Source organism: Vanessa atalanta, chromosome W (assembly GCF_905147765.1).
Source record: "Vanessa atalanta chromosome W, ilVanAtal1.2, whole genome shotgun sequence".
Taxonomy (NCBI): Eukaryota; Metazoa; Arthropoda; class Insecta; order Lepidoptera; family Nymphalidae; genus Vanessa; species Vanessa atalanta.
This window is the reverse complement of record NC_061901.1, coordinates 3,631,738-3,644,266: the sequence shown is the minus strand read 5'-3', so window position 1 is coordinate 3,644,266 and position 12,529 is coordinate 3,631,738. Positions and strand designations below refer to the sequence as shown.

The window sequence follows — 12,529 nt, the reverse complement described above, 5'->3', positions numbered from 1 at the left end:
ATTGAGGTCCTACTAACAACTCATCATTAATGGAAACATTATTTGTTCCCTTGCACGACGCGTCAAATACAATCCTTACCTTTGTCGTTTCTTAGTCTTCTCGTATAACTGGATGATGTGGTAAATATACGGAAGGTTTATTTATTTCATTATTTGGGACTTCTTCCATATGATTCTTCTCTAAATATTCGTTTATAACCTTGATATATTCTTTTTTTAATTTCAAATCCTTGGTAAAACGCTTTTCTAACATCTGCAATCTTTTCATAGCTATATTTCGTGTTTCTCCTTCTGTTGATAATAGAGTTGCTGTCTTCTTTGGTAATTGTACGATGTATTTTCCATCTTTTGTTCTATAATATGTTGAATTGTATAAGTCTTCACATAATTTTTCTTCTTTAGTGTATTCATTTTTGTCAGAAGTTTCTATTTCCCACATATTCTTCAACATATTTTCTACATCAACATGATGATGAGTGGTCACAAATTCCTCTGAAGCTGTGTGCTGTGCAATGTTTCCAAAGAATATCCAGCCTAGTTTTGTATTTAGTGCACATGGAGAACCAGGAGGATCTCTTATAATATCACCTATCAATATTTCAGCACATACTTCAATACCTAGAAGCATGTCTATTCTACTTGACTGATTAAATTTAGAATCAGCCAAGAAGAGACCTTGTATGTGCGGCCAGGCGTGTTTTTCGATTGTTTTTGTTGGTAGATGCTTTGTTAGTTGAGAAGTCATCACATAAGCATTTATGTTAAATTTGAATTGATTGTCATAGCATGAAAGAACCTCTAATTGTACAACTCTGTTAATTGACGTCCTTGTAGACCCAACTCCTGTTATGGTGCCTCTAACTACAGAACCCTCAAGTCGCAAAAGTTGTGCTGCTCTTTTCGTAATGAAACTTGCTTGAGAGCCTTGGTCAATCAGCGCACTTGCTGTCGCTAATAATGCTGTAGATTTTTTTGTTGTATAGTGTGTCGATACTTCAATATTATCTTCATGTTGTTCCAGGTTACTATGATGAGTTTGAACATCAGTCGATGTTTTCGTGTTCTTATGTTGGTGCAAGAGTGAATGGTGTCGTTTATTGCATAGTCGACATGACATAGGAACTCGACATTTTATAACTGAATGCCCTGGAAGTAAGCAGTTGTAACACAAGTTGTTTTTCTGTACAAATTCGCTTCTTTATGTAGGTTGCATTTTTGCAAATTCTTTGCAGTGACATATAGTATGGTCTTCTTTGCACATAACGCATGATTTGGTGTTCGTTGAAGGTGACGATACGTGAAATGCTCGTTCTCTTATACTTCTGTCTCTGGTACTATTCGAAGGTGTGGTAAGTTCTAATGTGCTAAATTTGGATTCAAGAAATCGCTTCAAATCAGGCCAAGTTGGTATATCATTACTATTTTCTTTGTAAGAGTATTGTTTCCAATCCTTATGAGACTCTGGATCCAATTTTTGAGATATCAAAAATATAATTATTGGGTCCGAAGAATCCGTATTAATTTGTTGATTGTTAAGACAATTTAGACACTCCATTGTCGTATCTAAAAGATCTTTTATCTGATTTGCTGTTGGGGCAATAACCTTTCTTTGGTTTATTAATCTTTTAATTAATGAATTTACTATTAACCTTTTATTTCCGTAGCGATCTCTTAGAGTAATCCATGCTTGCTCATAATTAATTTCGGTAATTTGAATATGTTTTAATAATGCTTCAGCCTCAACCCCGACACTAGTTTTCAAATAATGCAATTTTTGTACATTGCTTAATACTGTATTATTGTGCACTAAGGAAATAAATAAATCTTGGAAGGCCGGCCACTCTTCATAATTTCCGCAAAAAGTCGGCATTTGAATTTTGGGTAACTTTACTTGCAGATGAGAAGAATCACTATGTATAGATTTCGAAACAGTTCCTTGTTGAATTGATTCTGTTTTTCTCGATGATATAGTATATAACATATCTTTTAAATCTGCGCGCATGTTCAAATAAAGATCTTCACAAATAAAATAATCTTCATTGACGAAGTAAGAAATATCTGATCTCTTTTCACGTGGCGTCGATTTGACTAACTCTTCGTGAATGTTTTTAAAAGAATTCCAATATTCATCACTACAAGTTAATCTCGATTCTATATATCCTTTCGTCAAACGCTGCTTTGGACATTTCTTTAAATTAATTTGAGTTTTTTGTAGAAGTCCGGCTTTCTCTTTCACAATATTCAGCATAACTTCTTGAGAAGTCATCTTGTATATATATGTATTTTTGCTAATTACTTCGATTTTAAACGATGTTATCATTCAAATGAATATATTTTTCTAATAGTAGTGCGTAAACACAGTCTTCAGCGAATCCTTATCTCTGGAATGCGATGCCTTTTGTATTCGTTCTCGGTGTCTTAATGAGTTCTCGTTCCGGCTCGATGCGACCATATGTTCCTTGTATTAAGGTTGAGTTTGGACTGTACTTTATAGTAATTCAAGAAACATGAGTGTGTTCACTTCAAAGATTTTATTGCAACTGATTTTAAATAGAATAAACACTTAGTTATATTATACTCCAACAATTTCATTATTATATTTTATTCGAGGTTAACCCCGACCTTCTTTATATAATAAATATGATGTCTCATTGAGAACACTCATTCATATGACGGCCAGCCATACCGTCATTTGTAATAATCATTTGTATTATTTATAGGTAAAATGCACGAAGCACATTCTCATTATAATTATATTTTGCCATGCATCTACCATTGATATATGAGTAGGCACTACACCGACACACGAATCTGCGCCACTCCCATACTTCAGAATAATCAACCATAGCTAGCAGCCTCGCAGTATAACCCGCACAGCTGCACCGCCTAGTATCATTTCTTATTATGTAATTTGATATGCATTATTGCACGCGGCCGATGCGGCGAGCGCAACACTCCACGCGTCCAATTTGAACCGAGCTGCCAAGCATCATACCCCTATATATGCTTTTATGCGAGTATGACATTCGACGCAGGTCAGCTGGCGCCGAGATTTTTCCTCAAAAAGTGGCACGTCATTTTCTTCGCCAATACACGAACATATCCATGAATACACGAACGGTTTCAACAAAAACGTATGAAAAAAGGTAAGCTTGATATAATGTCATTCCTTTATTATTCCATGTATATGTATACATTTACTATGCAATCTCATGAATTTATTTGTATGTATGTTTTTATGTTCCTCTATATGTATGTATGCATGTATGTAAACTCTCCAAAACAATTCGACCAATTTTGATTAAATTTTAATACGTGCTTAACTGAGTCTACGGACGGCTTATATTGAACCCGGTAGGTGGCGCTGCGACCGATGTTATGTTTTATATATATAAAAAAAAGTATTAAAATAACGATAATTCATTCTCACGTATTTATGTAAATAGTATAGTATAGACCGTTACATCCAACCCCCTAAATTATATGAAGTTTATCGGAATATAATTTACTCCTAAATAAATTAATCCTTTTATCTTGTTTCTTACATTATACGTGTATAAAATATTGCAAAAAATATATATTATAAGTGGGAACCTCACTTATTACTATAGTTCCCTAAAAATATTATTAAGGTGTATCTAGATGGCCGCCCATCTCCCGTCATACTAAATCTATGTAATCATATTCTTATTAATTTCCCTAGCATCTAAGGGAACTCTTATGGTTCCATCACGCTTTAATGTGAAAGTCAGCGGACTACTATAAGGCGTTGAAGCCCTTGAAATAATATTTAATTCCTCAAGTTCCATATGTTCTTTCTTCTTATCTTAGTTAAAATATAATTTTACGTTTAAATTTCTTATATTACTATTAATTATGAAATTTAAATCAAGTATATTAACAAATAGCAATAAGGCTATAAATAATGATTTAACTTTTTTCATTAATAATAAATTTGTAAAATAACTAAACATATTGCTTGTCAACTTTGTCTTCCATGTTGCAGATTCTTGTGAACCGTAAGCGAAGCAAGTTGTAGCGATATTATATTGTAAAACTGTGACGATCGACGGATGTAAGTTCGTATAGCGGTCGAAATCAATAATCTTCATGTAAAACTGTGACGATCGACGGTTGCAAGTTCGTATAGCGGTCGAAATCAATAATCTTCATGTAAAACTGTGTCGATCGACGGACGTAAGTTCGTAAACCGGTCGTTCTAAAACTCCACAATTATTATCAGTAAACAGATTCAATGTACAAGCTAGCGCTGTACACGTGCCTGTAAGTTTTTTGACACTTGACGTCACACAATTCGTATGACCCAGTTACGATCATTATGTTATTACATTTTTATATGTACTTTTAGTGTAATAAAGACGCTTCGTAGTATCCGTTGGCTTGACAAACATACTGTTTTCTTTGCTTGACGACAACCCCGATTGCTCTCCGATCTACCTGACATCTGACATCTGACGAATTAAGTGAACGTGTGCTAACTAGCCCGTTCATTTTGGTCCTTCGAGCCGGATGATCTTGTATTTTTTAGTGTGAATAGCGCATCGGCTTAGTTGATCCTTGCAACCTAAGTTGAGACGGCGAAACGCGTAAAGGGCACAAGGTGATTAAAACCCCCCAGCCTCTGGAATATCAGCCCAGGCTATCTGAACGTGACAGTGACTGTTAGTGAAGTGAACTTTATTCTAGTTAATCATGGAAGTTATTACTCGTCAATCGGAAATTATCGAAATCATCAAGAAGATCCACAAGAACTTTAACAAGGATCCTGCTACTAGGAAGACTGAAGCCTACATCCGCAAACGAGTAAGCACTCTTGACAGCCTTTGGCCGGAATTTGATATTAACCATAACAACATTTTGGCAACAAAGCCTGATCCATCTGAAGAGTACATATCGAAAGATATTTACACTGACACTAAAATTCTGTATGAACGAATTAAAGCTGTCATTAAGAATTATTGTCCTCCGTCGGACGATGACGATGACGTGAAAAATTCTTCTACACAAGATCTGCTTAGTTAGCAACGTACCAACTTCCGTGCGTTAATCCGACAAATAAAGAACATCAATCTTGACAAACTGACGGAAAAATGGGAGATGGAGGACGAATTAAAGAATCTGCAGTTCCGATGGAAGAATATTGACACTTTGCACCTCAAAATTGACAACATATTAAATGGTGAAGATGCGGCGTATGAACAAGAATTTTCCGAGTACGAGGAGAAATTCGAGGCTATGAAAAGATCTCTAAACAAAAGAATATCTGCTACAGCGCATCAGTACGAGTCCACCCCTAAGGTTGAGGTTCCAACATTTTCCGGTGACTACAACAATGGCCTACGTTTTTAGATCTCTACAAAACTGGCATACATGACAACTCGACTCTGAGCAACTCTCAAAAGATGCAACATTTAAAAGGCAAATTAAAAGGTGAAGCTCATCGCCTCGTCCAACACCTTACTGTATCAGAAGAGAACTACAAAACTGCCTGGGAGATTTTGTATCACCGATCCCACAACATTCAAATATTGTTTAACAAATATATTGAAGTGTTTCTCAACCAGCGCCCAATAGAAAGGCAATCATCGGCTGAAATTAAACGCGTACACGCCACCGCGATGGAATGTATTCACGCTATTCACAACTTAGGCGTGGACACGTCGAGCTGGGATCCACTGTTGGTCTACCTGTTAGTCCAGAAACTTGATCCTGAAACGCGTAGTGACTACAAGGAATCGCGAAAGATGCCTCGCGAGCTCCCCGAATTTGACAAATTCATGACGTTTTTAGAGGCGAAATTCATTGCGCTTAAACCCACGAATAAGAAAGAGAACGAAAATTGGTCATCGACGAAATCATCTACGTCATTCAAGGTTAAAGAAAATTCTCACTTCGGAACTGGTAATAGAGCACAATTTTATAAAGCTGCACACGTGACGTCTGCCAATACTCAATGTATTTCATGCAATTCAAATCATGCGCTCTACCAATGTCGGAAATATGACTCCTTGACAACAGATGCGAAGTGGAAATTAATTGCGTAACATCGACTTTGCAAAAACTGCCTGTATGTGCACGAACGAAACATATGTAATTCTACAAAGCGATGTAAAGTTTGCAATGGAGGTCATCATACTTCTTTGCATGACTCGGGTAACGAACCGATTGCGTCAACTGCACGGGCATCGAACTCTGTACCTCAGCGCCGGCAGCATGCGACAAACAATGCGACTAGCAAGGATGACGAAATATTATTAACGACCGTACAATTACGTGTACGTGCTATTGACGATACCTACCTGACTTTGCGAGCACTTTTAGACCAAGGGTCGCAAACAACTCTTATAACTGAAAATGCTGCGCAACTCCTAGGACTGCCACGCCAAAATTTTAATGCCTCTGTTACAGGAGTGGGTATTTCAGCAAAAAGAAGCAAGGGAAGAATACACCTACACTGCATGTCGATCTATAATGACTACAATTTCACCACTGACGCCTTAGTAATGCCAAAACTAGTGAACAGCTTGCCGCATGCTACTTTTGCAGCCAAGAAATATCCACACTTGCAACACATTCAACTCGGTGATCCTGACTACAATATTTCAAACAAAATTGACATTTTACTTGACGCAAAAATTTATGCAGAAATCATAATGAGCGGTTTGATCAAGGGAACTAAACAACAGCCCATTGCCCAACAGATGAGATTAGGGTGGATTCTGTCTGGGCCTGTTACTACTTTTAACTGCCACGTTCTTATAAATGGAGTTGAAGACATCGCCAACTACTGGGAGGTGGAGGAAATCGCATCCGAAACCACACCGATGACGCAACAGGAATTATTTTGCGAAGAACTTTATACCAAAACAACTAAGCGCTTGCCTGACGGTCGGTATGAAGTGCGACTACCGATGAAAACTGACTTTGAAGAGCATCTTGGACACTCCAAAGCACGCGCCGTGGCTCAATTCAAACAGCTCGAGAGTCGCCTGATCAAGGATAGCACACTACGTTAGAGCTACGGGCAGTTCATACATGAATACATAGATCTAGGTCACATGCGCGAATGCACTGAACACAAAGAGCCTATGTGCTACCTACCACATCACGGGGTACAAAAGCTAGACTCGCTTACCACCAAACTTCGTGTCGTCTTTAACGCTTCCTCAAAAACGGGGAACAGTTTGAATGACCTAATGGAAAGCGGTCCCAAGCTTCAACAAGACATTCAAAGTTTATTGCTCAGATGGCGAACGTACCGCTATGTATACACAGCAGACTGCGAGAAGATGTACCGCTGTATTTTGCTGGATCCTGAACAACAACACCTGCAAAAAATTCTGTGGCGAGATAATATTCAAGATCGTATCAAAGAATATCAACTGTGCACCGTGACGTACGGTATGAAAGCCGCTCCATATCTAGCTATGCGTACGATGCAACAGCTAGCATTTGACGATAAAACTAAATTTCCGCTTGCTGCTGAAGCCCTGACTCATGATTTTTACGTCGACGATTTGTTAAGCGGCAGCCATTCGATTGACCACGCAAGAGAAGTCCAAAGACAACTTATCGAGATGTTACAGGGCGCTAAAATTAACCTTAGAAAATGGTCGAGTAATTGTCCGCAATTACTTGCACACCTGAATACCGAACAAATAAATCCGACAACAATAGACTTCAAAAATGCTCACTCTACAAAGGCGCTCGGATTACGGTGGAACCCCGCTACTGACATGTTTACATTTCACTCGATTGAAGAATATGACGAATCGGTCCTTTGTACCAAACGTATATTACTATCGAATATTTCAAAAATTTTTGATCCACTGGGATGGCTATCTCCGCTCACCATTAGAGCCAAACTATTGTTTCAAAAACTTTGGTTGATATCTATGGAATGGGATGACGAAGTTCCACTTGAGATACAGCAAGACTGGAACAAAATCAGAGAAGATCTGAAACACATTGACAAGTTCTACATACCCCGGTGGATTGGGAATCTCTATACGTCTGTCGAGGTACACGGATTCTGTGATGCATCTGAACGAGCTTATGCTGGCGTCATATACCTCAAATCACAAAATGACAATGGACAAACTATCGTTAGAATAATCGCATCAAAGACAAAATTGGCGCCTCGCAAGAATACTATGACTTTGCCGCGACTTGAGCTATGTGGCGCTCTATTATTATCCAAATTAATGACAAAAGTTTTGAAGGCTCTTCAAACATCTGACGTTCCCATTTTCGGATGGACTGACTCTTTGGTGGTTTTGGGATGGCTCCAAGGCCACCCCTCTCGCTGGAAGACTTTCGTCGCTAATCGCACTAAAGAAATCTTAGATGTCATGCCGTCATCGTGCTGGCGTCACGTAAGTTCCAATGCCACTGACTGCGCTACGAGAGGACTCACTACTTCACAGCTCACCGAACACTCGCTTCCACCTCGGAAAGGACCTGAGTAGTTGAAAAATTACATAACAAATGACATCTCAAAGGTGGAAACACCCCAATTTGAACTGAAAAAAGATATACAAATATGCGCCACTCAAACTTCAAATACTATGTTTGAAGAATTAATTAATAAATATAGTTCAATAAAGCATATTGTGCGAGTGATAGCTCGTGTTTTATGTTTCACAACAAACTTGCGTAACGTGGTGACGCATCAAAACCATAATGACAAGGCAACGTACTTAACTGCAAAGGAAATTGAATATGCCTCCGGACTTGTAATTAGAGCCGTACAAATACAAGAATTTCATTCAGAAATAACGCAACTAAAACAAAATGGAAAGGTGCACTCAAAAAGTAATTTATTAACATTGACGCCTTATTTGGATGACAAAAATATTTTACGAGTTGGAGGGAGACTTCGACATTCGCAATTATAGGAAACTGCAAAACACTCGATGATCTTACCTAAGGACTCGAGACTGACAGAACTTTTGATCAAAGAAGCTCATTTGCAAACACTGCATGGTGGACCAAGTCTTACCTTGACATATCTCAGACAAAGATACTGGGTTTTAGGGGGCAACGGCACAGTTAAAAAATACCTGAGAAACTGTGTGAAGTGTACTCGCTTCAGGAGCCACAACCAACACCAAATAATGGCTAACCTACCCGAGCCCAGAGTGACGCCGTCCCGAACTTTCACGCACACATGGGTTGATTTCACCGGCTAAGTGGAATTGAAAGCGAATAAGGGACGAGGAATAAAAACCACTCGTGGTTATATCGCTGTGTTTGTTTGCTTCTCTACCAAGGCAATACATCTCGAGTTTGTCTCTGACCTGAGCACACCGTCGTTCCTAGCAAACGTATGTGTGCAAGAAGGGGAACCCCAAAGCACATGTACAGTGACAACGGCACGAACTTTGTCGGTGCATCACGCCTTTTGAAAAAGGGAATACAAAGAAGTGTTGCAAGCTATCAACAATGACTTTCTATCTGAAATTGCCGAGATGGGTGTCACTTGGCACTTAAATACAACCGCATGGCCAAGCGCTGGCGGATTGTGGGAAGCGGCGGTAAAAAGTACTAAACACCATCTTAAACGAGTTTTGGGAGAGAAAAAACTGACGTTTGAGGAGTTTACAACGTTAATCAATCAAATAGAAGCATGTCTGAACTCTCGGCCGTTGTGTGCACTGACGGAGAACGAAGACGACAGCTTTTTAACTCCAGGACATTTCTTAGTAGGAGGACCACTTTTATCCTCGCCGCTGACTGACTTTGACGAACGTTGTATACAGACGAGATGGCAGCACACTGAGAAAATGCATCGTGACTTTTGGCGAACCGACCATTTTCGCCAAAAGTTGTTGTAAATATACAACACCTACAAATTCGTTCGAAATGGAAACATCCTCAAGAAAATATGAAGGTTAATGACATTGTTCTCATCAAAGAAGAGAACCTGCCACCGACGAAATGGGCTATGGGTCGAGTGATTGACGTTCATCCAGGAACGGATGGGCACATCAGAGTCGTGACGCTACGTACGAAGAGTGGAGAAATAAAACGACTCATAATCAAGTTGATTCCACTTCCGGTAAACAATGAACATGACTTCTCAAAAATCAGTTTGGAAAATGACGAACTCAAGAAAAATGACACCTCGACACCACGTACATTGCAAAAAAATCGAGGTCTGCCAACTACACTGATGAACATGGTACTTTTCCTGCTGATGCGTTTAACATCTACGATTGAAGCAAATGTCTACATCAAAAGCTTGAACAATAACACATTGTTCTTTGACAAAATCTCTGACGTACGAATCATACAGGACAAATGGAAACTTATTGCCTACTACAACATGACAACATATTGGCATAGTATTACCGCCGTTGAAAAATATATCTACTCGGTAAACAAAACCTGCAACAACGATCACTCATGTGCACCTGTTGTGACGCAATTCGCTCACGAGCTCTATGAACTTCGACACTATAACGAATTGCTGACGAACCAACATCACATCCTGCAACGAAACAAGAGAGGCTTAATCAATGGGGTCGGTTACCTAGCTAACACCCTGTTTGGGGTCTTGGATGACACATTTGCTCGAAGATACGAGAAGGATATTGAAACCGTAAAAGAGCGAGAAGATCATTTACTTAAGCTATTTAAAAACCAAACATCATTGATCGAAGCGGAGAATAATATCCTGAAAAGAAACGAACAAATTATGAACACTCAATTTGAGCATATCTACAAAAATCTGCGAGTAATATCTACTGAGATGCACCAAGTCGAAAAAGAACGACAAAGCACTTTACAGGCATTCCATCTACTGTCATCTTTAATATCTGTTGATGTGATTATCTCCAACCTTCGGCGTACGCAGGACACTCTGCTTGACATCGTGACCGATATTTATAACGGCCGCCTGAACATACACTTATTAACTCCGGCAGAACTTACGCAACAATTAAATGTTATATCCGGCCATCTACAGGATGATGTTGTTGTTCCAACTGACAATTTTCGAGATCTCTACGGTCTCTTACAAGTACGAGCTAAAGTGACTAGGAGATTCCTGATAATGGAAATCAAGATTTCCCTGCTAAATAGAGACCAATTTGAATTGAATGACGTCATCGATATCCCTCAACGAAGAGGAGACAAAGTCATCTATACTTCCACGGAAACAAAATATCTCGCTGTCAACGTGAGGAACAAGGACACAATAATACCCATGACAGAAAAGGATACAAATATGTGCATACGACAGACACATAAACAAATGTTATGTCCATTGAACCATCCTGTATACACAATGCAAGTTGAACAATCGCTCTGTAATATGAAACTACAGATTAGCAATGAAAACAAACCATACTGTCGGTCAGAAGCGAAAGTATGCACCGACAGATGGATTAAATTACACGCTCGTGACACATGGATGTTTTCTTGCTGCACCGAATGCGCCATACGAATCATATGTCCGAATAATGTAACAATAATACATTTACGTGATAATGGAGTAATCGACCTTGACCCTGATTGTACTATTAGAGGTGAATCCTTTACAATTCACGCTCAACATGACTATGTCAATCAGATGTACATTCAACCTACGACTCACATCAATGTACCAGATATATCTACGCTGAACGAGTTCATGAACATATCATTGCCTCACAATTTCACCGCTGAGAATCATGAAGAATTATTTAAATCAATAAAGAAAAGCATAGACGATTTGAAGCGGTCAGACTTGAAGAAATTTGAAACCCATGGCTCTACACATTATATTGTAATTTATACAATTTTATTCTTGATGACGACGTTGCTGCTCACACTCGCATATTTTAATCTGAGGCCAAGATGCGAATGGAAACCTAGTGAGGTCAACCCAAACCCTGCCGCTACAAACAATGACATTACATTAGACGAGATAGTGTCGTGGCCCCCGCCATCTTCTTCGCCGATCCCGAGAATGACAGCCGCAAGTACAGCGACACGAGGCTCTACAACGAGTGTCGACACTGCGACATCACCCACTATCCCGAGGAAAATTCACTTTAATCTTAATGCGAGCACTGGGGACTTAAATAACTAACGTGTATCTTTAATTTTAGATAATTGCTTATTTTTGTTTACTTATTTTTTCTCTTTTTGTAGTTGGAAATATGTACAAGCTAGCGCTGTACACGTGCCTGTAAGTTCTTTGACACTTGACGTCACACAATTCGTATGACCCAGTTACGATCATTATGTTATTACATTTTTATATGTACTTTTAGTGTAATAAAGACGCTCCGTAGTATCGGTTGGCTTGACAAACATATTGTTTTCTTTGCTTGACGACAACCCCGATTGCTCTCCGATCTACCTGACATCTGACATCTGACGAATTAAGTGAACGTGTGCTAACTAGCCCGTTCATTCAAATTTGATATAACTGCTTGATACGATCACAACGACAACGATCTAATGATGTTGATGTTTTAAGATTTTTATTGTTAAATAACAAAACCTTTATAATATATTT

The 12,529-nt window shown here is 38.8% G+C and overlaps 2 protein-coding genes across 2 annotated transcripts; one reads left to right on the top strand and one right to left on the bottom strand.

Moving 5' to 3' along the window:
• Positions 1 to 91: 91 nt before the first annotated feature.
• On the bottom strand, positions 92 to 745 carry LOC125075543. Its single transcript, XM_047687255.1, has one exon. It carries the CDS (start codon positions 743 to 745, stop codon positions 92 to 94), a length of 654 nt encoding a protein of 217 aa, XP_047543211.1.
• A 6,472-nt stretch (positions 746 to 7,217) lies between these two features.
• Positions 7,218 to 8,489, top strand: LOC125075542. The gene has a single exon (XM_047687254.1). It carries the CDS (start codon positions 7,218 to 7,220, stop codon positions 8,487 to 8,489), a length of 1,272 nt encoding a protein of 423 aa, XP_047543210.1.
• Positions 8,490 to 12,529: the final 4,040 nt, after the last annotated feature.

Bases quoted from the DNA above. Each gene is read 5' to 3' on its own strand.
- LOC125075543 (XM_047687255.1), bottom strand. From the start codon at position 745: ATGACTTCTCAACTAACAAAGCATCTACCAACAAAAACAATCGAAAAA.
- LOC125075542 (XM_047687254.1), top strand. From the start codon at position 7,218: ATGGAAAGCGGTCCCAAGCTTCAACAAGACATTCAAAGTTTATTGCTC.